At 41.0% G+C, this 25,344-nt stretch overlaps 1 protein-coding gene, 1 long non-coding RNA gene and 1 pseudogene across 9 annotated transcripts in view; 1 reads left to right on the forward strand and 2 right to left on the reverse strand.

Moving 5' to 3' along the window:
- The window catches only part of NR1H4 (nuclear receptor subfamily 1 group H member 4), a 110,987-nt gene extending 92,706 nt beyond the window's left edge, over window positions 1-18,281 (forward strand). For all 8 annotated transcript variants that reach the window (XM_038558798.1, XM_038558797.1, XM_038558793.1 and 5 more), the window contains 3 exons: window positions 1,535-1,681; window positions 15,958-16,071; window positions 17,675-18,281. In XM_038558798.1, coding sequence (XP_038414726.1) covers window positions 1,535-1,681; window positions 15,958-16,071; window positions 17,675-17,913 — 500 coding nt within the window. In that variant the 3' untranslated portion in view covers window positions 17,914-18,281. The remainder of the gene's footprint in view (window positions 1-1,534; window positions 1,682-15,957; window positions 16,072-17,674) is intronic.
- On the reverse strand, window positions 1,115-24,847 carry LOC119877041. The gene is made up of 2 exons (XR_005370677.1): window positions 24,494-24,847; window positions 1,115-1,653 (listed from the first exon to the last, which is right to left on the reverse strand). It is a non-coding gene; the product is annotated as an uncharacterized LOC119877041 (long non-coding RNA).
- On the reverse strand, window positions 10,909-12,812 carry LOC102155718 (annotated as a pseudogene).
- Window positions 24,848-25,344: the final 497 nt, after the last annotated feature.

Raw genomic sequence — 25,344 nt, forward strand, 5'->3', positions numbered from 1 at the left:
TAAAAAATGAAGAAAGCAGAAGGGAAAAAAAGTAAAATACAGAAGGAAAGAAAAGATCCAAAACTCATGAAAAATAAATTTTAATAATGGTAACAATATAGTTAAATTAATATCTTAAAAATAATAATGGAAATATTATTATAAATAGTAATAATAATTTATTATTGATATTATTGATGGAATATCAATAATGAAAAGGTGTTTGTGAGAGATGAATCATTTCATTCTGCAGTTGGTGGAACATACGCAGTGCGAGGCACTGTCCAGGGTGCTGGAGACTCTGCAAGGAATGGCTCCTGCCCTCAAAGGAGCTCTTAGATTCACTAAGAATGATCCTTAATCCTCAGCATTACTCTCTTCTCTAAACTCCTCTTGTTACTTGATACTTTTCTAAGCCATTTGGACCCTGATGGTATTAGTTTATTCTTACATGTGTTGTGTGTGTGTGTGTGTAGATGTGCGTAGGAGCTTGTGTTTGTTTCCCATGTATTCAGTTATCCATTTATTCAACACTTAATGCTTGGATATCAATTATGTGCCAGGCACTGGGGATACAAAAGTGAACAAAATGGCAAAGTCTCTGCCCTCAAGAAGTTTGTACTCTATTAGAGGTGGCAGACAATTGACAAATATGCAAATAAATTTATTATGTCAGGTAGTGGTAAATTGTATGAATAAAAAATAAAGGAGGTAGGAACCAGTGAGTTCTGGGGTGTATTATTTTAGTCAGGTCATCTTGAAGCAGAGACCTGCATACAATGGGAGAATGAGACATGGGGATAGCTGGGGAAGAGTATACCCCTGAAGCAAAGCAAGCCTATATGTTCACAGCAGCACCAGAGGTCAGTGTGGCTAGAGCACAATGAGTGAGGGGAAGGAGGAGGAAGCAATCATGTCAGGGAGGCTTCTGGGACAAGATTATAAGCCAGGGAAAAGAATTTAGATTTTCCAAATGGGGTTATATTCCTTTAGGTTATCAATTTGTTCCCATATATCTCTGATATTTTCTACCCTGCATGGTACAGCAATGAGTTCAAAGCAGATATCTCAACATGACTTTGATTTTTTTTTTCAAATGCCCCCATTCTCCAAATTGACTAAAGAGTCAGCCAAGTAATGTCTGGATACATGTAAAGATTTTTATTCTTGTTTGTGGATGCTTCCATTCTATAGAGTTGACCCTGTGACATCAGATGTGACTAATATAATGGCTCAAAGAGAATCTGATTTCTTCTAATTTCTGAGGGTTGCTTCATCTGCATCAGCCTGTTCTGCCATGATATGTATTTTTGGTGTGGATCTGCCATTCTTTTTTAACCAACTTGTTCGACAAATCCTACTCATTAAAAATAAAAGTCAGCTTCTGTTTGGGAGAGAACAATAGATAATGACCCAGCCTGACTACCCAATTTTAAAACAATTATAAAATCACTTTATGGAAATGCTTTATCAATGGGGATGATAGCGATGATGAAATATTGCTATATGGCATTCACAATTTTTTGATATTGATTTGATTATCATCTTCATCCAGGATTTCAGACTTTGGACCACGAAGATCAGATTGCTTTGCTGAAAGGGTCTGCAGTTGAAGCTATGTTCCTCCGTTCAGCTGAGATTTTCAATAAAAAACTTCCAGCTGGACATGCTGACCTATTGGAAGAAAGAATCCGGAAGAGTGGTAAGTGATTTGGTTAGTGATAAAGAGTTTGCCACTCCAAGTTAGAATTTGTACATCCCATGAAGGCAGGCTTCTTGCCTATCCTATGCAAAGTTAAATGCCCATTGTGACTAGTATGGATGAATGGCTCTAAAAAGATATGTGTTAAATAGGTGGTGCTTTCAGAGGGTTGTATTAGCAAAATACTAAAAATACTCTTTGCCCTATATTAAGGACCAAAGGAGTAAATTTTTAAAAGTTTGGAAAACTAGTCTGATAAAAAAAAACATAGCATACAGGAGCTGGGATTATCAGTCCAGAAGAAAGATTCATTTGTTCCAAAACCCTCATGTATGAATGACTATGGATCAAACTATTATCCATCTCTATTCAAAGCAAAATAAAAGAATTATTAGTAGCAATATTTATACATCCCTTACTAGGTTTTAGACACTGTTCTAAATACTTTACATATAGGATTTCATCAAATCCTTGCAAAGTCCTACGAAATAAGTACTATTATTGTTCAAATTTAATAGACAAGGAAACTGACACAGAGAATGGTTAATAACTTTCCCAGAGACTTACAGAAAACCTGATTTCGAGCCTTGTGTCTAAACCACTATGCTATACTGCCTCTCAAGAGACAAAATGAAATAATAGTATGAGTTGAACTTCTTGTGGAGGAATACTGTGACAGAAAGGGCTAAGAAAAAAAAAAAAGAAAGAAAAAGCTAAGAGACATTGGGATAAATTTCCAGGAACTCTGTGCAATTTATTTTAAAAGAGTCTTAAAATAGGGTAAGTTTTAATTTTTCTGAGATACTTTATATATGGATTGGGAAGGAAGGGATGAATGAGATGAAATGATGTCTCAAGATCCTTTCTTTCCAAAGTATTATCCTTTTACGAGTGACTAGAACAAGTGTAAGTACTTATAAAATCAGTTCTGCATTTGTGATATAAGAAAAATAATTGAAAAATTGGAAGTTATATTGTAAAAGCAGCCATCCTGTAGTCATTGTGTTTTCTTCTCCAACACTGAAAGCATAATTATCATCATTGGCAGATTTAAAGAATACACATTTTAAGAAGATGAATCATGCCTGTATATCCATTGATTTATTAGCTTAAAATATATTTAAGGGCAAGGTACTGTGGAGGCAGTGAAGCAAGGAACCAGGCATCTTCTTTCCCCTAGGCAGCTTACAGTCTATTAGGAAGACATGAACTATATATAGAGAGTTATAATAAAATGTAGAAGAGAATGAGATAGGAGTGACTTCTACTTGGTAGGGCTCTGGGAAGATTTCACTGGCAAGCTAAGCCTTGATGACACTACATGTGGATATTCAGGGTGGAGGTTCAAGAGGGAAGGACCAGCAGAAACAAAGGACTGAGGCAAGAAAGCTTAGGTTATACACATAGAAGAATGAATAGTTGAGTTTGATTGGATTAAGGGTTACATCAAAGGGAAATAGAAAACTTTTAAGAGTTAGAATCAAATAACTGAGGGTCTTGAATGTTAGGCTAAAGGCTTTATTCTTTATTTTCTAAGAAAGAGGAAGACATTGAAGAATTTTAAGCAGGGGAGGAAAAACATCAACCATGCTCTACAAATCTTTATTTTCCCAAGATACTTTATATATGGATTGGGAAGGGAGGGATGAATGAGAGAAGAAATGATGTCTCCAGATCCTTTCTTTCCAAAGTATTATCCTTTACAAGCGACTAGAACAAATGTAATGCAATGTTAGGATAGTTAGGGTGGGAAATACCTCTTAAGAGGCAGGAGGTTTCAAGAATGCGCTCCCAGAAGAAATGGAGAGAAGGGAAAGGATCTGAGAAACATATTGTTGGAGAATTTCACCCTTTGAAAGACAGTATATTATAAAGAGATAGGGATTCTGGTGCTGGGCAGATTTTATTTTACATGTGCTGGAATGTATACAGTGTGTGTGCATGCGCGTGTGTGTGTGTGTGTGTGTGTGTGTTTTAATCTGTTTGTCCAGCCATCCAGGAGGCTGGGGGTAAGAGAGAAGAAGGGTTGGCTCAGGTAACCTCTAAGGTACCTCCAGTTCTATAAGTCTCACTGCTTGTCTTCTCTTAACTAACCAATTTTTCTGACTGCTGGTTTAGCCAGTCATTTGGGCAACTACTTGAATATCTTGAATTTTTAAAAATTGTAATAAGAACACTTAATTAACATGAGATCTACCCTATTAGCAAAATTGTAAGTGTGTAATACAGTAGTGTTGCCTCTTGGTACAATGTAGTATAGCCAATATCATCTTGCTTAACTGAAAATGTATGCCCATTGCCTAAAAGGGAGAAATGAGTAATACTTTTTTACATTTTATTTATTTAATCATGAGAGACACACAGAGAGAGGCAGAGACACAGGCAGAGGGAGAAGCAGGCTCCCAGTGGGACCCAGGGATCATCACCTGAGCTGAAGTCAGTCGCTCAACCACTGAGCCACCCAGGCATCCCAAGAAATGAGTTATTAATCAATGGGCACAAATAAGGAGATCTTTCTATTCAACAAATATACACTGAATACGTGCTTTGTGCCTAACTGTGTATAATTATTGAGGGTATGGACATGAAGAAATATAGTCTTTGTCCTCTGGGGGCCTACAGACTAATGGGGAAGATGTATAAGCAAAGGATTCTAAAACAATATGCAGTGTAACTGCACGAGGGACGTGTATACAAAATGAAATTGAGGCAGAAAGATGCACTTGCCTTCCCTGAATCTCCTTGGTGAGTCAAAAAGACTTACAAAGTTGACAAGTGAATCATGGAGAATAGTTTAGAACTTGTCAAGCCACAAAAGTCTGAGAAAGGCATTCCAAGAGATATAGCCATTAAATTATAATAATATAGAAATTGCAAGTGCAAAGATATGGACGTGTGAAAAAGCACCCATGTATAAGGACTCACGAATACTTTGATATTGCTGAAAAATAGTATTTATGAAGGTGAAATGTGGTAACTGCTAGATTCTTAAGGACATTGAACACCACGAAAATAGTTTAATGTCATTCTTATATCATGAAGTGTCTTCATAATGTTTTGAACAGATGTAACACGACCACAGCAGCACTGTAGAAAGATCTTTCAAGCAGTAATATGAAGGAAGTTTTTGAGGGATTGAGACAGGAAGCAGGTCTCTATAAAGAGATCAATGCCCTAACTAGGTGAGAAATGGTGAGAGTCTTACAGATTAAAAATAGGCAATAAAAAAGAAAAAAAACCCCACCTTGCTTAATTAACAGATTTCAGAACTTGTGATTTTTCAAGTTTCAGAAAAGTTCAAGGATGAAGTTTTGTAGAATGTGAACTGTACAAATAAATATGCATGCCTCTAGTTCATAAATAGATTACTTTACCCAAACATCAACCACATATTGTGACAATGAAAACCATCCAAACTCGCATGCTGCTTCGTATTTTATTATCTATAATGATGCTTCTTCCATTTATTAATATTTATGAATTTGTTTCTCCCAGTGGATTTTCAGACCATTGCCTCTGCCACACACCACATAAAAACCTGAACTCACAAGATGACCTTTCAGAATAACTTTTTATTCTTATGCAAATATAACACACTCTTCTTTCGAGTTTACATTTAATTCTAGAGAAACGTTAACATCTCAGTTGCCCCGCCTATGCCTGCAGAACTCTTTAAAGAATATAATGTGAAATTTCCTTGCTTGTTCTTCAAATTCATACTCTTTTGTTTGCTATTATTAAATTCCAATTACATAAACAAAAGTACTATCTCCTGAGATACATTTACTTAATGAGGGTTATAGTGTTTATTTATGTTAATTGAGGCTTCAGAACATTTATATCTGACATAACCCATAGTCAGGTTGTTTCTATGTGATTCTAGTCCTTCAATTACATTATTCCTAAAGTAGTATTATGCAAACTAGGTTTTAAAGCTGAAATATTCATTAAAAATAGGAATAATCATATGATAAAATATGACAGGGCTGACATTGCTAACGTTGAATGAGTTTACATTTTAACATTAAGGAACTGAGCAGTAACTTTTCACAGAACAGTGCAACTTGTTCTATTAACTTCAAATATAAGTATCTCTGAAATTGATGGTATTCTTTGGCCATTTTTTAATTCCCATAACAGACATACATGAAATACTCAACTCATTTGTCTTTCTCAGGATGGCAATATGTCTTGCGATTTTGCAATGGTTTACTTTTGTACACCTCATCATGTCCGTATTCTCAGTGGTCCCTAAAGGTGGGTGTTAGGCTCCTATTATATAGATGAAGAAACAGGCTTAGAGAAGCTAACTGGCCTGCCCAGTGTCACACTGCTAATCAGCAGATTGCCAGGAGATGAAAGCAGGTGATCCAACTCAAAGCATAGTGCTCTTTCTGTATAGTGCACCCGTCACTCCCCAAGGTCTAATATTTGCTCTACCATAGGTTCATAGGAATGCAGACCTACCAAAACACGATTCCTGCCCTTTGGCTGAGAAAGAATGTGTAAGGAACAGGTAGGGACTTGAAGTTGGCTTTAAGTAAATGGTAAAGTGAGTGGAATCCGGGCGAAGGTGTCAGAGAAATGAGTGAACCTTATCAGCGTGATGGAGTTGTGGCTAGTTTATAGTCACATAGTAAAGTGTGCTCTGTGCAGGATACTGTGCCTGTTTTTCTGCTCTTTGAATACACATGATTTCATTGGTTTAGCTTTGGCAACAAATGAAAACAATTGTAAGAACTAACTTTTCTAAAGAAGCTGATGGAGGCTGATTATCAGTTAAGATACTAACCATGGAAAAAGGGTTGGAAATGTTAAGAACGAAAAAACCCAGAATATTTATAAGAAAAGTAAATGTCAAAATTTAGAGTTCTTAAACCTCATTTAGTTTTTCAAAGTGATTGTGTAGTAATTTTGGCATGGACAAATTTGGGGTTCAAAGTGTACAAAAAAAGCCTTTTTTAAAAAAATAAGAGAAAATAATAAATTAATATATGAGTTAGCATTTTCACTGGCTCTTAGCTCTATTCCCTAAGCCTTTTATACTTGTCCAGTATTGGACATTATGTGTTTATTTATGTATCTGCTTCTATTAATCTGTTTACTGCTAGAAGGTTATTCCCAACGTTATCACAGTGCCCGGCATACATGTGGTATACGAAAATTGGTGAATTGTGTTGGGATGAATCTGGAACTTGATGGTCCAAACCCTAAGCACCAGAGAGATCTAATTTAGCAGCTAACCTTTAGCCACTAGGACTAATGGGAAGCATGTTATTTATTAAATATTTCCAATTAAATATCTTATATTGAAAGTAGTTACTTTTTGAATTGTTAATTTGTTGGCCACTTTTTAATTAGGGCCCAATGTATGGCACAAATGCCTCGCTGGATAGAATTTAGCAGTTGAAATAGAGGTAGGGTCCAATCTCTTAACACCATGGGAATGATTCCATGGTCTTAATGGCATCCCTTGCCCCATCATGTCTCAGAACTATGTCACCTTCACTGCAAGGAACTAGCAAAACTGAATGTTGCCCAATTTAACAGACATTTGAGAATCTCTGCCATGCCATGGGCAGGATGCTAGTTACAGAGGATACAGAGATGAATGAGAAACCTCTATGGAGCACCCCTGAGTGGTCAGGCAGTGTGTCAGGCATTGGGAATACAGCATTGGTTCCTGTTCTCATAGAATTTTTTCTGACATTTCACACTCTATTGGGAAGGAGAGATTATGAATTGTGACGGATGCAATAGAAATGAACCTGGAGAAGAAAGCAACTGATTCTGCTTTACTATGACAGGGAAAGCTCTACAGAGGAAGCAAAATTTGAATGCCACCTTGAAACATGAGTGATGTGTCCCAGCCTCACAGGAATCCTGCCTTACATTTCAGGCAAAAAAGCATGAAGACATTAAAAATGTATCTTATTTGTCAGAGGAACTATCTGTTAGGATAGTCTTGGCTGATGATAACAGAAAATCCGATTTAACATGGCCTAAAAATAGTAAGGACATTAGTTCAAATGAGGAACCCAGAGGAACGGTGGCAGGGGAACTGGTTAATTAGGGAGCTCAACACTTTATCAGAAAGACAAATCTTTTTCAAATTTGGGCTGTACTATCCTTGATGTATTGGCTTTACCCTCCGGCTGATTGTCTTCCTGGCCAGCTCGTTTCCAGGCAGCAAAAAACGGCCAAGGGGAAAAGAAACTTAATAAGGAAACACAATGACCTCTTCGTGAATATAGGCCTCTTTCTTGAGAGCTCCGGGAGTAGACTCCACTTCGTCTCATTGGCTAGAATTGTACTGTTGCTGACTACCCCAACCTCTGACAAGGAAGATGAGGCCAACAGTGGCCGGGTCCTGGGCTGGAGCTTCAGTCTGCCTCTGCCATAGTACATGGCCGTGGGGGTGGGGTGGGGGTAGGAGAAGGTAGATGAGTGGTGTGGACAGTGATCCGAATCGGCTTCAGGAGCCAAGAGTTGCTGTTGTTAGCTCCTAAAGAAACTACTGGCATGGAGGGAGCTCAGTTAGAAAGGAAAGCAGAAGGCAAACATTGCTCTGTAGGCCATGTCAGAGACATAGACCATAACGTCCATGCTATGGGGTGCTGTCATTTCTAGAAAGTTGTCAAATTTACATGGTTTTGAGCAAAAAGCAACATTTTTATTTTAATTTTATTTTTTAAAAAGATTTTATTTATTTATTCATGAGAGACACAGAGAGAGAGGCAGAGACATAGGCAGAGGGAGAAGCAGTCTCTATGCAGGGATCCCAATGTGGGACTTGATCCCAGGACTCCGGGATCATGCCCTGAGCCAAAGGCAGACGGTCAACCTCTGAGCCACCCAGGCATTCCCAGAAAGCATCATTTTTAAATAAGATTCTTGGCCTCTCTTGATCCCATCAACTATAATACATCATATAGAGGTATTTAAAATTCCAGGAATTGTGTCTTTTACAATAGGTATTCTTGTATCACACACACATCCCTCTGCTTTATTTTTGTTCCCAAAAAACTTGGAAGTTCGTTAGAAGTAAGTGACATTTACATTCAAAATAACTTAAAATAGCATAAGAGTTTATTCTAGCAAATAATTTTTCTCCCAAAGAATATTTCTGATTATTGAACAATTAATGTATCAATTACATACCTCTTTTTTTAAAAAAGGAAAAACAGAGAAGTAGAAACATACTTTTTAAAAAGAACTTTGCCGCAGTCGTCTTTATTGTTAAGTTAGAAAATAGCCCCCCCGTGTGGCCAAAAGTCAGCTATTGGGCACAAGAGAAAAAAAGAAAAAGAAACTCAGCAATCTCCAGAAAGGAGGAGGCAAGAAAACAAGAAGAGATTGCCCCTTTGGAATGATATTATTGTTACATTTCTTAGGTTAGAAGTTGCTGGTCCATAAACACTTAAGACACTCTTTTGTTGACCGTTCTGTGGTTAATTCTCATTATTAACTCCAATTATAAAAGCAGATTTATATTTGATCCATGCTGTAGGAAATTCAAAAAATTTTTTTCAGTACCAATAAGTTTTTATTCATTGTATTTTTCCAAGGTAAAGAGAGAAGGGAGAAGGGTCAGCATGTGTGTTACAAGACAATAGCAAGTGAGAAAGGAAGTACCCAGCACAGCAACATCAACCATCAAATAAACACTCCCCAGAGATGGAGTCACTAAAGCCCAAGAGGGCTCAGTCTCTTGCAGTTTAGAAATGAGGGGAAGGAATCAGGTTAAGAATAGAGGTAAAGCTTTCCTACCACCCACCTCGACCCCAATAAGTTCAAGATTTCACACAAAGCTTTGGTTTCTAGCAGTAAATATGAGTTAACATTCATCCGTCTCCTATTAAACAATCTTGCGGCCACGTTGACAGAAGTTTCTTGCACCTGCATAAAAGTTCCTTAGTGACTTGGATATACATTCATCTTACTTTCTTGGTCTCCTGACCCTACTTTCTACATTCAAGTCCCCTCTCATTGCTTCTGCTTCCCTCTCCCTCAGACTGGAGAGATTAAAATAGGTTTGTTCCATCCAAATACAAGTGTATTAGTATGAATCACATCAAAGAATGGTCTTGACACAGGAGATTGGGAACAAGGGAGGAAGTGTTCTTTGCTTCTTCAGAATGTGAAATTTGTATGTGTGGGGCCTTTTCTTGGGAGGGGGGATGGGAGAGAGGTAAAGTAGGAGTCAAGTTTTTAGGACAGAAGATCTGGCTCAAAAAAGGAAATACGGGAAGGGAACACAAAAGGATAGTCCAAGGCGGCCACACTTCAAGAGGGGTCACCAAGCTATGTTCCAGTGTCTTTTCCTGGTGCAGAACCTTTTGTCAAAGATGATTTGGCTATTTTTATCAATATAAAAAGAAGTTTGTAAACAATAAAACCCCAGAAGAACATGGAGAAGACCAACACATTATATGTACACAAACCAGGCCACCCAATCAGCTATTCATGAAGATCGACAAAACCCAGACAAGGGATCCCTGGGTGGCGCAGCGGTTTGGCGCCTGCCTTTGGCCCAGGGCGCGATCCCGGAGACCCGGGATCGAATCCCACATCGGGCTCCCGGTGCATGGAGCCTGCTTCTCCCTCTGCCTGTGTCTCTGCCTCTCTCTCTCTCTCTGTGACTATCATAAATAAATTAAAAAAAAAAAAAAACCCAGACAAATACAATCACTAGAGGGGGCAGCAAGCAGGGGAGACAAGAACCCAGGATCAGACGCATATCACTCAATGTGTTCTATTGCATCTGCCCCATTTCAACACAGTGAGGTAGGTTTGTGGTGATCTCACAGCATATTAAATAAAACCTTCTTTTATCCTTTAGCTACCATGACACTAATCACCACTGCAGCAGGGCAAGACACTGGCTCTAGGCACTGCCATGGCTTATGGTCTCCCTGGAAGCCAACAAGAAAAGCCCAGAATTTATAAAGGTTAAGAAAGTTAGCCTTTGCTTCATACACCCCATCTCTGGGCAGCTCAAGATGGGTTCTAGAGTTACTATTCTTTTTTTTTAATATTTTATTTATTTATTCATGAGAGGCTCAGAGAGAGAGAAGCAGAGACACAACACAGGCAGAAGGAGAAGCAGGCTCCATGCAGGGAGCCCGACATGGGACTCGATCCTGGGTCTCCAGGATCCCACCCTGGGCCGAAGGCAGTGCTAAACTGCTGAGCCACTGGGGCTGCCCTAGAGTTATTATTCTTAAACCTATCCTTACCAACTCATCTTTAAAACATGTGCGCACATGCACACACACACACACACACACACACGCACACATGCACACCCTGTTGTGCATGGTATGCCTAGCCCAATCCAGCAAAGGATGGATCTGGTATGTAAAATGAGTCCAGTGCCCTGAGATTAGAAGTCTGGAACAGGAATCCTTTATTACACGTATAGACAACCCTCGACTAATCCTGGCTTCCCCTCCACACCTTTCAGCTGGTGTGGCCTCTCCTAATGTTACTTCCTATACCAGCTTTTCCTGTTCAGACCAATTTCCAATCTTCCAGTAGAAGGAGATCAAGTCATGGGGCAACTGAGTTAAAACCTCTTCTCCTATGGAACACTGAAGGTAGGGGTTTCAAGAGAACACTATGGCAGAAAAGCCAGCTCTAATTGGCAAAAATGAGGTAGTTCAATAGGCTATGCACTCCAGATAGTTGTTCTCCCTGGTGATAAAACAAAAAAGTGTTCCTGCTGTGAGACCTGGAGCTGCTGCTGACTTATCCCTGAGATTGCTCATGTACCTGAGAACACAGTGTAGGAATGAGGTCCTTAAGATTAAAATACACAAAAATACAAAAACCAGAATATTCATATTATGAAAGAAAAAAGTTAAAATGCACAAGATACATCATTTGCACACAGCTAGTACAGTTGGCATCCTGGAGAAAGTGGGGCCCAAGGTGCGGTTGTCTAAGGGAACAAATAAAATCCTATCGGCCCAGGATGGGGTGGGATTAAGCTTGGGAGCAGGAGGTCTGTCGCTATTCCCCCAACAATCCCTGTGGCTACTGTCACAACCCATTGCTTGGGACAGTCTTCAGTACCCTATCCCAAGAGTGGATTATGAGACAAGATGTGGGAAAACCCTGCCTTACCCCTTAGAGATTCCCTCTCCACAGAATATAGTGGTTTGTGGGTTGAGCCCATCAATCTGGTCTTATGCTTTATCTCTACACTCTGGCTTGGGAAAAATTATTATTACATGTCCTTTTTTGAAAGGAGAACAACTTCCCTATCCAGGCCACTTTCAAAAGCTGGAGATCTGAGGGTGGAGACTCAGGTAAAGCACATGGGGAGGGATTTTCTCCAGACCCTCACAGGCATTTGGATAGAGCATGGTTGTAGTTCATTTGCCTCACCCCTTCCCCTCTACCCTGCCAAGAGGGAAGTGGGGGTGATGCTGTGGGACCCCGGCCTGAGATACATGGCAGAGCCAGCTGCCCCCTACCCACCTTGTCCCCACTTTCTCCACTCTCTCCCCCAAACTTCCTGATCACAAAGGAATTGCCCCCACCCACTGTAGCTCAATTCTGGGCCTCTGGGAGTAGGGCAGGGCTATGGATCCCTTCTTCTTCTTCCTCCTGAAAGTAGGCTGGCTTTCCCCGCGAGCTGAGGGCCTGCTGGGCCTTCAGTGGACACGAGGCCACCATATGGCTGAAGCTCTGGCACAAGTGGCCTTTCTTGGGCTGGGGTGGCAGCTTGCGTTCCTTGGATGGTGGTCTAGACCTCCACAGTAGCACCTGTCTCCCTTTGATCTGCGCTTCTGCATGTTCCTCCCTTTGGACTGCCTCTCACTCCCAATACAAATACTGCAGCAGGCCCGGTGACCCAGATAGATTCTAAGCCTTCAGCAGACTCCTGAAGGTGAACTACACCGCCTCACCCTCCGGAAGCCCTCCATGTGCAGCTTGCTCTGGTGCACAAAGACATCCACCGGGAGGGTCAAGCACGTCCCCCTGGCGGGTGGTCATGGACAGGAAGCCGAACCCCATGCGCACGTTGAGCCACTTACAGATGCTGGCACCACACAGGAGCAGCGGCCTCCTCTGGTGCCTTGGCCCAGCCACCTGCAAACTGCTGGTTTGCCACAGAGCCCATGGTAATCAGCTGAACCCGTGGCCCTGGGCCCCTGGTGGGGTGGCTGCTGGCCCCAGAGAAGTCTGGAGGCAAAAGGAAGGAAATTCAAATTTTAGAAAAATGTCTGTGACTTAAAATTCTATGATTTTCCACATTTTCACTTTATTCACTGTCAGCTTGTACAACATGTACAACACGAACAATTGTAACAAATTTCTTTACCTCATTTTTTTCCTGTAATTAGATAGCTAACAGAGGTGACATTTTTGGAAGGTTAATGGGGATTTAGAAAGACAAGATAGGAAATTAGGTAGTCAAAGATGATTTATAAAAATTAAATATTTTCAAATCAACCACTTTTAGTATTATCACCAAATCTTTGTTTACCATTTTAAAAAATAGTGTAGTTGTGAGTTATTATTTCAGGTAGCCACAAATGACGGATGCCATTTTTCTTTTTTAAAGTAAAAAAGAGGGCAGCCCGGGTGGCTCAGTGGTTTAGCGCCGCCTTCACCCCAGGGCATGATCCTGGAGACCCAGGCTTGAGTCCCACGTCGGGCTCCCTCCATGGAGCCTGCTTCTTCCTCTGTCTGTGTCTCTGCCTCTCTCTCTCTCTCTCTCTCTCTGTGTGTGGCTCTCATGAATAAATAAATAAAATCTTTAAAAAAAATAAATTGAAAAATATTTCAATTTATATATAAAAAAATAAATTGAAAAATATTTCAATATATATATCTAAAATATAGATCTTAGTTTTAGCTTTAATACCTAGAAAAATCCTGAAGCAAATCACTGATCAACCAATTTGTATTCATCTCTGGGGAAGTGCAGAGGGTAAAAACAAAACAAAAATGTAGCTTTGTAAATACGCAAGTAAGTGACCTTAATCTAACTAAAATTAAAATGAACTGAGTTAAAAATGAACTCATGAACTAAAATTGATCCAATTTCCTGAATAACAATAATAGTATTTGTCCTAACATTTACTGAGAGTTTGCTATCAAACTCTATCATGGCATCATGCTAAGCACTCCGCAGATATCATATGATGCCATTGCTATAATTCACATTTCACAGATGAAGAAACCACGGTTCATGGAGTTTACGTTCGTCAAGTCATAGGTCAGGTTTCAAACTCAGAGCTGGCTCCCTAACTCTTAACCTCCCTGTTTTCTGGAAACCAGGACTGGTATTCCCAGGCCCACATACTTCAACCTTCGGCATTTTAAATTCATATCTAGTTTGGTCATGGGTATTCGGTTCAATCTGTGGAAGCTGGAATCTTCCATGTGACGTAATATCCAAGTTGCTTAACAAAGACGCCGTTGTGAAGAGAGCCCACTGGGGTCAATGGAAGAATCAAAAGTCAAAGGGGAAGAAAAATGTGATATTTAAACTAAAGAGAGGAAGGCCAGGGACTCGGTTTGGGAAAGCTCTTTAGACTATTCTAAATCTAAGGATTCAGACTTTCTGATTCTGTGAAGCACATTAGATGATAATCGTGCTCCTTAGTGTCCGGAATCCAACTGTATTCTAGTTTGGTTTGGCCAAAGCTGTCTGGCTCTAGGTCTGATTTGGAACGGAAGAGAACAGTCTATATATTGTGGACCAATTCTGGGAAATTCATGTTCATCTTAATTCATCCATAAGTCACATCATTGTCTTTTTCTTTTTTTCTTTTTATTTTTTTAATTCCCATGGTTTTTTTCTCCTCTTCCTCGTTCTCCTTTTTTTTCTCTGTAATTCCCCAGTCGAAGCTCTTCTGGATGGGAGCCATGCACAGAACAGGCACAAAATTAATACTTGTTGAATGAATGGAGGAAGTGACACAAAGGCATCTTCAATTATGAAGAGATACAAGCTAGATCAAGGAGGCGGAGGACGTTCTAAGGAGAGACAATACAAAAACTGGGCAGTGTGGATTATTTAGGGAGCTCCCAGTAGCTGGACAAGGCTGTGTGATAGAAATGTCGTGCAGCCTAGTGACAGCCGGGAGCCAGGACTCTCGAGCCTGCTAGCTGTGGTTTGAATCCTGCCTCCATCTCTCACCAACTGTGTGTCTTGGGGCAAATTATATGACTTCTCAGTACCTACCTTATGGGGTATTAGGCTCGGAATTCTAGCATAATGGCTGGGAAATAGTGCCTAATACACGATGAGTGCTTAAAGCACGTGGATCCTACTATTACCATGTAGGTGAGTAGCAGGTGGTGGGATCGGCAGGGGACAGGGCCTGGAGTTTCCCATGTAAAAAGAGAACACTTATAACAAAAGCAACAGAGACTTTTTGAAAGTTTATAAGAACTGGGGGAAACAGGGTGTGATTTGAATTTTGTGATTCTGGGACTGAAGATAGAAGGATTGGCGGGCAGGCAGTTGCCAGAATCCAGATGAAAAGAAATAAGGATTTAAACTAAGTCAATTCCAGGTGTTGTGAAGAGGAGAGGGAGCACCCAATAAGGCAGCAGGTCAAGTCCTAGGACTTGGCACCTGCCTGAGTTAGAGAGACGGCCGAGTGTCAGGTGTCAGGCCAGGGCAGCTGGGTGAGGATATTAGTCACTGAGAAGGGGGAGACCAAGAAAGGGACGGATTTGGAAGAAGATGAGGAGTTTAGTTGTGTACGTGGTTATTTTTGATTTTGGACATAACAACTTTGAAGAGAAGGGCCAGGTACCAATGCCCTGGTAGGCAGCAGAACTGTGAGAGGAACCCTAGCTGATGTATTAAGTGGAGACATTTATACCTTTGCGCTTAACATCAATAACTTTTTGGTTGGTTGTTTAAAATGCTACCTCTACCTTGATTATAGATATTTATACTAAAAAGATTAACCAAACCCTATGTAAAGAATGGTGAAGTTGAGAGGGTTTTTGGGGGGCAATTTGAGAACAGTATCATTTATTATCAGGCCATAGTGACCCAACCAAAGGCACTGCTGAAATCAGGGATGCACAAGTCACTAAGGAGGTGATATTCTGAGGATTTTGTTAACTGACCTTCTTTGATATGACCTGCCTTTGACTAGACACATGATATATAGTAATTACCTGTTCATTTTGTGTAATCCTAACCCGTGTGTGTATGTACAGTGTGTTCGTAGCTTTACACTCTTTCGTCATCTGAAAATTGTCTTATGCCTCTGCAATTTGTCATCTCTTCCCCATAGGTATCTCAGATGAGTACATAACGCCCATGTTTAGTTTTTATAAAAGTGTTGCCGAACTGAAAATGACGCAAGAAGAGTATGCTCTGCTTACAGCAATCGTCATCCTCTCTCCAGGTAATTTCGTTGCCGTGTTTTAATTTTTATGCCATTCGTTTATTCTGCTTCCTCCCCAGTATGACAGTAATAACATTTCTTAGAGAAGATCTGAACGACACAGAGGCAGAAAGAAACTGGGAAACGGCCCTATAATCCCACCCCTCCTGGGAGATCATTGTTAAAATTTCAATGCAGTTCTTCTCAGCCCTTTTCCCTAAACATCGCACTCATGCACTGAATAATTGCGTTTTGAGTACCTACTATGCACTGAACATGGTTCCAGATGTTGGGGGAGACAGCAATAAAGAAATGGGCCGGAGATGGCTGCGTGGGGCTTGCATTCCACTGGGGTGAGAAAGGCAATAAATGAGGAAGCAAAAATACTTTTTCAGGAGGTGGTAATGCTAAAAAATATATATAAAGATGAGGATATAAGGAAAGAAAGTGGGGGCAGGGCTTTTTAAAAATATATCTTCTTTATTTATTCATGAGAAACACAGAGAGACAGAGACAAAGGCAGAGGGAGAAGCAGGCTCCCTGTGGGAAGCCCGATGTGGGACTCGATCCCAGGACCCCAGGATCATGCCCTGAGCCAAAGGCAGATGCTCAACTACTGAGCCACCCAGAGGCCCACAGAAAAGGCTTTTCTAAGGGATTGATATGTGAACAGGAAGTTAAGTGGAATCACATACTTTATAACATAATAGGGAACATACTATCTTTTTTTTTTTTAGTTTATTTTTCTATGTCATTAAAAAATTATATCAGTAATGGGGGCACCTGGGTGGCTCTTTGGTTAAGCGTCAGACTCTTGATTCGGGCTCAGGCCACAATCTCAGGGTAGTGAGATGGAGCTCGCTGTGCCCATGTGCTCTCTCTTTCAAAATGAGATTATATTAGTGAAAGTTTGTAGAATCAGGTATGCATCATGTTGATGTACAATCCTTTACACGATGGTTACCGTTTTTGGCCGTATAGGATGTTTCCATTGTGTGTGTGTGTGTGTGTGTGTGTGTGTGTGTGTGTGTGTGTGTGTGGTTTTAAACAATGTCAAAATGAACATCTCTGCACATGTATTTTTGGATTATTTTAATTATCTGAGAGTAATGCCACGTGCGTGATTTGTAAAGCATAATTTCAACATTAGCTTTAAACCATTCTTACACATAATATCGAGGCAGAAGCTAGTGGTCATTTTGTTTGTTTTACCATAAAACAAATAATTAAAGAAAACCTTTTTGGTTCTGTATACTAAAGTCCACACATACCTACCCTGTGGCCTGGCAGTTCTGCTACTTAGAATGTACCCACTAGAAGTGATGCCTACACCCACCATATGGGTCACTTTTGGGGGCACAGACTGGAAGGAGAGTTTGGGGAGTAGTAAATGTTCTATATCTTGATCTAGTTGTGATTACATGAAAATATGTGTGTGTGTGTGTGAAAATTCAGCACGTTAAAACAATATATACATTTAAGAGCGCGCACTTATAAGTCGCATTGCAAGCAAGTTCTTGTTGCTATAATCATGACAAATTGATGCTCCTCAAAAACCCATTTTTTAACCCATTTAATTTTAATTCAATTTTAAAATGGAACTTTATTTTAATCCTCGACACAGACAGACAATACATCAAGGACAGGGAGGCGGTAGAGAAGCTTCAGGAACCCCTGCTCGATGTGCTACAAAAGTTGTGCAAGATTTATCAGCCTGAAAATCCTCAACATTTTGCCTGTCTCCTGGGTCGCCTGACTGAGTTGCGGACATTCAATCATCACCATGCAGAGATGCTGATGTCATGGAGAGTGAATGACCACAAGTTCACCCCGCTTCTCTGTGAAATCTGGGATGTGCAGTGAGGAGTCTGGCAGGGCAAGAGCATCCAGTGCTTCATTTTCCTCACAATATGTCTGATGTATGACTTTTTTTGTTTCATTTGTACCTGGTTTCACGCAAGAACTTTGGCGGATATTTATGCAGTGATTATGCGACTTCCAAAGTTGTAAATACTGAGCTAGATAACATTGCTTTCTCCGCATGGCATTTGACAAGGCTTCAGGGACTCTTTGGTCCAAACGGGCCGTCCTGCTCGCCTCGCTCCATTGATCATTCTGCACTTCCATCGGTTGAGATAGGGAAAACTTCATTTTGCTCTTATCTTACATCATCACGTATATTTTATCAAAGAGTTGTGTTCAATTTTGGCAATAAACTGAACATAATGGCAGTAGGCTTTTCTCTTGGAACAAAATCTGAAAAATACAGAAACTCGTTTCTTTAAATGGTGAATGACATCCTGTTGGGCTTGGCATGTGTGTGTGTGTGTGTGTGTGTGTGTGTGTGTGTGTGTGTGTGGTGGTGGTGGTGATGGGTAGTTTACAAAAAGATAAACTCTCACAACACAAATTTCTTTTTTTCTCATCCTAGAAGCAGCCCTGGTGAATATTCATTTATTTGTAATGGCCCTCAGATCATTTCATTTTCTTTGAAGTCAAAGAAGTAGCATTCAGAAAAGCTAATGATTCTCAAATAAAGTATTCCCTCAAGCAAACCCTTTCCAAAGTTAGGGTCTTGAAGCCGCGTTTACAAATGCAAATAACTCCAGTGATGGGATATTCCCTTTTGTCTCTTAAAAGCATTTAACTTTGGCTTCAGTGCATATAATTAATCTGTTTTTTTTTTTTTTTTTTGGTTTGTTTTGTTTTGCTTTTGGAAAGCACTTCTACAGCTGGGTGCACAGCTGTTGTATACTTCCCCCAAACCAGGAATTAGTTCATTTCCTTCATTCATTGTTACACACTGCTGTATTCTTCTCCCCATCGTCCTTGGGTGAATACCATAAAACACCTCCTATGAGCAATGGCCTTATATATACCCCTTTCTGCTGAAGTCAGACACAATGGAGCTTGCTTAGCACACAAAAGGTTTTTCTGTATTAAAATATTAGAACAAAAAAAATTAAAAAAAAATATTAGAACCATCCTGAAGTCCTAAACACGGTGGGAAAGGGAACAAGCGGGGCTAGCATTACTTGGATTCTACTTGCTACAACAACAAGACTTGAGTCCCCACTAAGTACAAGGTCCCTCAAGGGTCACAGTCCTGGCCTGGAGGGGTTTGCAAAGAGGTGCAGAGACAAGTTCTGTGGGCTTACTGGGCAAGTCTCCTGGAGGAGGAGGAGGTGGCATTTCCTCTGGGCTTGGAAGGCTATAGCCAGGACCTCCATAGAGGCTGTGAGAGGGAACGGGATGCAAGGGTGGCAGGAGCACAAGCAGGGGCTGGTGAGGTGCAGGTGTTAAAAAGCACAAGTAATCTGGGGAGAGACAACCCTTGGCAAAACCCTTCCCAAGCCTCCATTTCACCATCTGGAAATGTAGATACCAGCGCCTAAGATCTCTAGGAATTTAGCTAATGGGTGAAAAGTGGGAAGTTGCAGGCCCCTCAAGGGAGATAGGTGGTAAGGAAAGGACACATCAGACAGGGAAGCCGGCTTCTGAATGCCTGAAGGAGGAGATTCGGTTTAGGGAACAGAATGTGGTTTGGTGTTTCCCAGATCACAGGGCATTTGTAGGGAAAGTGATGGGGAATGAGCTGAATTAAGGGGCACACTACAGACTGAACTAGGAGTTAATCACGTAGGTATGGATTCATTCATGTAGGTAAGACTTTGTAATGGCAAATAATAATGCTTACGAAAATGAATTGTGATAAAATAATACATATAGGCCCTTTGTTCCCAGTTCCTGACACAGGGCTTTCTAAAACCCTTGGAATTTCCTGATGGGGTGAAAGGAGCACCTTATATTTGTAACGAGCTGCTTTCAACCAGACCTGAGTTTATGCTAACAAGATGATGGAAGGAGGGGCTCTAGGTGCTTTAGGAAGGGTGATGATTGCTAGAAGAACCAATCATGTGATTAGAAAGCTGGCTCTTTTGGCCCTATTCCCAGACTCCGCGATGGGGAGACAATCCCAGAGGTTGAGGTCAATCACCAATGGCCACGGATTTAATCAGTCATGCCTATGTAATGGGTTTTCCATAAAAATGCCTAAATGATGCATCTAGAGAACTTCTGGGTCCATGAACACACTGAGGTGAAGAGCATGGAACACACTAGAGAGAGCACAGAAGCTCCAGGTCCTCTCCTCTACTCCCATACCTTACCCTATGCCTCTTCCATTTGGCTATTACTTACCAAGTTGTACACTTTATAATAAACCAGTAAGTAAACTGTTTTCTTTAGGTCTGCAAACCATACTAGCAAATTATAAAAATTGAGGGGGGGAGCGGGTAATTGGTAAAGATCTTATTTCCAAATAAGGTCACCTTCTGAGATTCCAGATGGACATGAATTTTGGGGGATTTATAGGGGAAGGAACACTATTCCATCCACTACATAGATATAACATTTTAGCATTAATCACAGCTGTTGTTATAAAATTTGACCTCATTGAATTACTTTCACAAAATATTTGTTCATGTAAATCTGTAACATTTCTTTAAGCTTAGTATTGTTTTTAATGCAGTAGGCTCTCAATAGGCTATCTCCTGAATGAATAGTTAATTAGGAATAAATCAAACCTTCTATTGCCCCCAAATTTTACCCAGTACTTCACACAAGGTGTGTTCATCGATTGACACTCAATAGTGTCAGAGCATTAAATGCAACAGCAGCAGCAGCCACATGATGCAGAACAATAACTAATAAACGCATTAAAAGCAAACAAAACAAAACCCAACAAACAAAAAAACCTCTAACAACTATGTTTTTTTTTTTTTTTAATCCAGCATTACTTAACATACGGTGTTATATGAGTTTCAGGGGTGCAATGTGGTGATTGAACACTTCTGTACACTACTCAGTGCTCCCCAAGAACAGTGTACCCTTCACCCCCACCCCCTATGTCACCCATCCCACACTCTCTCCCCTCTGGTGACTGTCAGTTTGTTCTCTATCGTTAAGAGTCTATAGTTAAAAGAGTTTTTTTGGTTTGTCTCTTTTTCTCTTTGTTTCTTAAATTCCACAAATGAGTGAAATCATAGGGTATTTGTCTTTTCTCTGACTTATTTCACTTAGCATTATTATGCTCCCTAGCTCTATCCATATCCTTGAAAATGGCAAGATTTCATTCTTTCTTTATGCCTGAGTAATATCCCACTATACATGTATGTATGTGTGTGTGTGTATCTGCTGATAGACCCTTGGGCTGCTCCCGTATCTTGGCTGTTGTAAATAATGCTGTAATAGACTTAGGGGTGCATGTTTCTTTTTAAGTTAGTGGTTTTGTAGTCTTTGAGTAAATACCCAGCAGTGGAATTACTGGGTCATGTGGTAGTTCTATTTTTAACTTTTTGAGGAACCTCCACACTGTTTTCCACAGTAGCTGCACCAGTTTGCATCCCCACCAACCGTGCATGAGACTTCCTTTTTTCCACATCCTTGCCAACACTTGTTGCTTCTTGAATCTCTTGTGGTTCTTTCTGTATTTGACTACTTGACTTTAGCCTTTCTTGGGGGTTATGGTGAGGAGGGGAGAGAGAGGGAGGGAGGAGGAGGGAGGAGGGAGGGAGGGGGGGGAGGAGGGGGAGGGGAGGGAGGGAGGGGGGGGGGGAGGGAGGAGGGAGGGAGGGGGGAGGGAGGGGGTGAGGGAGGGAGGAGGGGGGAGGAGGGAGGGAGGGAGGGAGGGGGGAGGGAGGGAGGGGGGAGGGGGGGGGAGGGAGGAAGGAAGGAAGGAAGGAAGAAGGCAGGCAGGACTTCTGCGGGTAGGAAAGCAAGAAGAAGACCTAACAAAAACAACACCTCCATCCTCCCTCCTCCCTTCCTTTCTTCTTTCTCTTTCTTTCTTTCTTTCTTTTTTCTTCTTTCTTCTTTCTTTTCTTTCTTTCTTTCTTTCTTTCTTTCTTTCTTTCTTTCTTTCTTTCTTTCTTTCTTTCTTTCATTATAGAGGAAGGAACTGAGGGAGAGGGAGAGGGAATCTTAAGCAGGCTCCATGCCCAGCAAAGAGATCATGACCTGAATTGAAATTGAGAGTGCTTAACCTACTGCACCCAGGTGCCCTGACTTAAGCTATTCTGACAGGTGTGTGGTGATATCTCTTTGTGGTCTTGCATTTCTCTGACGATTGGTGATGCTGAGCATCTTATCATGTTTCTGTTGGTCACCTGTACTTCTTCGGAGAAATGTCCATTCATGTCTTCTGCCCATTTTTAATCAGATTCTTTATTTTTTTGGTGTTGCATTGTAGAAGTTCTTTATATATTTTGGATACTAACCTTTATCAGACATGTCATTTACAAATATCTTCTCCCATTCTGTATGTTGCCTTTTAGTTTTGTTTCCTTTGAAGAAGCTTTTTATTTTGATGTAGTCCTAATAGTTTATTTTTGCTTTTGTTTCCCTCCCTCAGGAGACATATCTAGAAAAATGTTGGTATGGTTGATGTAAGGAAAACTACTGCCTGTGCTCTCTTCTAGAATTCTGATAGTTTCAGGTCTCACATTTAAGTCCTTAATCCACTTTTGTTTATTTTTGTCACTACAGTATGTTTTAAGCAATGCAGTTGCTTTAAAATGCAATGCAGTTTTAAGTAATTCTTTGCAGGGCTGTGAAAAAGCCAAATCATATCTCAACATCCAAGGCATATATGTTTCTGAGAGGCTCTTCTATTTGATTAGTCGGATCAATGATCATTCCAATGTAATAACTTAAAATTTAGATTTCCAAGCATGCATTTTCTTAAAGTGGGGGCACACCTTCACAATCCTGGCAAAGTCACATCTATTAGACTTTGTCACCTGATGAAAATGACGGGCAAGTCTTGCTCTGTATGTTGCAACCATGGTAATTTCCAGTAAAATAAGAACCTCTAAAGTATAGGTATTAGCCTAACCACCAATTAGAAAATCTACACATGAAAGTAGATTTCACCTCATTAGGTGGAACCCTCAATTACTAATTGTAGTGTTAAAATCAAGATAGGTAAGATGGTGAGTGCACTGAAGGAGAGGGGTACTGAGAGCTGATGTAGAAATGAGGTTCAGAAAGCAACACGAGTACTTCCTTCCTTCCTATACAGAAGGGAAAAGCAACAAGAATCAAATAATTGAGGTAGGAGTTCTCCGCCAACATACATCTCTAACCAGTCAGGGATATGGGCTTAAAGAGAGGAGATTTGTTTAGACTTTCTGATTGCAGATTAATTTTCCTCCTGTCATATCTTTATAAGGTACATAAGTTACCAAGACAAATCACATAGACAATGAGAATAAAAGGAAAGCAAGCATAAAATACCCTAAAATATGTCAAAGTTTCAGTAAATGGTTTAGAAATATTAAGTGGGATGGGGCGGTAGAGAAAGGACGCTCATGTACATATAGGAGTATAGCATACTTTCAATTTTTAATAAGTGGAATTTAAATGTTTATGCATGTAGTATGCATGTAGGAAAAAAATGTTAACTATTGGCTCATCAAACAACTCTTAAAGTTTTATAGAAAAGTGTACAGGTTCTGATATTGGTACTCAATAAATCCAATTGAAAGCTACAACTCCACTTTGAAATTTGGCTACATGAAGGAATATGACAAACTGTCCTTAGTTTTCAACAGAAATACTGTAAAACATACATTTATTTGAACAATCGGTGAAAATTGATCTATGGCAGATGGCGGGACCAAAGGGTTCTGGGAGCAACTTCAGTAAAAAAGAAGGAGCAACCATGAAAGGGTGTCAGGTTCAACTGCCAGGACATGCCAAGTTTTGGCTGACCGTCTTACAGCCTAGCCCAGAGTATAAGCTCTGTGAGAACAGGACCCTTCCTGCTGGGGCAGAGTCTGGTGCAGAGCAAGCACTCAACGATGTTTGTGAATTAACTTTTCAAATCTGTGTCTCCTGCCCCAACCAATTAAACCACTTCTGAACACCCACCCCTACCTGCATGCTCCTCTCACACTTGAGACTGAACACACCCCAAACCAAAATGCAGGTAAGTCAGCTTTCTTAGGTATCTCCAGAGACCTCTTTCTCTCCACCTCTTTTGAATTAGTTTAGGTAATTGTTGAATTTAGTTTTTGGAATTGTCACCAGTCTCATTCCATTCTTCAAAAATCCTTGAAAAAAATGTTTCCCTAAAACACACCATCCTACCACTCCTTTTTTTATAACCAATCCCAAATGATTGCAAGAAAAATTCTAAACTCTTCAGCATCTACCAGATCTTTCATCGGTGCCTACTCTTCCAGCTTGATCTATCTCTCAATCTCCAATCTTTAGTCTCTCAAAACTATTATTCCAGGAACATTTCAGGTGCTCTCATATCTCTGGAACTATGTGTTCTCTCTGCCTGGAAAGCACTCCTTATTCCCAATTATCCGTGCTCTTGTCAGATTCCTAATTATCCTTCAAAACTCTCGGTTCCTTTCAAACCTCTGACCATCACCTTCCAAGGCTGTCAGGTGTTCCTTCCTTTGCAGACCTCCATTGAGCCTTCAGGCTGCTGAGCACTTCGAAGGCAGGCACCGTCTTTTTCATTTTCGTGGAATCTTCTTCATTTTCGTTTCCACCGCAGAGCAGCAGCAGGACCCCCTCAGGGTTTTTAATGAACGAAGGAAGGAATAAACACTAGAGAGAGAACATCATTCCAGGTCAACAGAAGGTCGACCATTTTACAGATGAGAAACTGAGGCCCAGAGAGGTGAGGTGATTTCACAAAATCAAACTAAAAGGGGAAGGATCTGGGTGGGCCTTCAGGCTTTTGGCCACTGACACCACCCCCCCCGCCCCTTTACAAGTCACATTACACTTACAGTTATCAGGGACCTATGCACTTCTACATGGAGGTGCAGTTTCTGCTTTATCTCGGCCGTCTGGGCCAGTAAGTCTCCCTCATCAGGATGAGGTTGGTTTCTGTGTGTTTCCTGAAATCCGCGCCAGCGCCCCGTGTCCGCCCACAGCTGGGGCTGGCAGCTGCAGCCCTCCACATCTTTCAACACCGACTCCAGGAAGAGACTTCCCTCGGGAAGGGACTCCTGTGGGGTGCGTTTGTCTCCGGAAACCGGGCGCCCCCCGACAGCCAGATCTCCGGGGCTCGGGGTCGGGTCGGGGCGTGGCGGGGGCTCCCAACACATCAGGGTGAGACTCAGGGCCGCACCCTCGACCTCCACCCTGCGAGTCTGCGGGGACAAATGTCCAGGCTGTGGCGGTCGCCGGGGGGCCAGCCGGGGGGCCTCGGTCCGTGACACCGAGGAGCTACCTTGCCTTTAGGTGGAGAACGGGGCTTGGCCCCCCGAC

This window comes from Canis lupus, chromosome 15, assembly GCF_011100685.1.
Source record: "Canis lupus familiaris isolate Mischka breed German Shepherd chromosome 15, alternate assembly UU_Cfam_GSD_1.0, whole genome shotgun sequence".
NCBI lineage: Eukaryota > Metazoa > Chordata > Mammalia > Carnivora > Canidae > Canis > Canis lupus.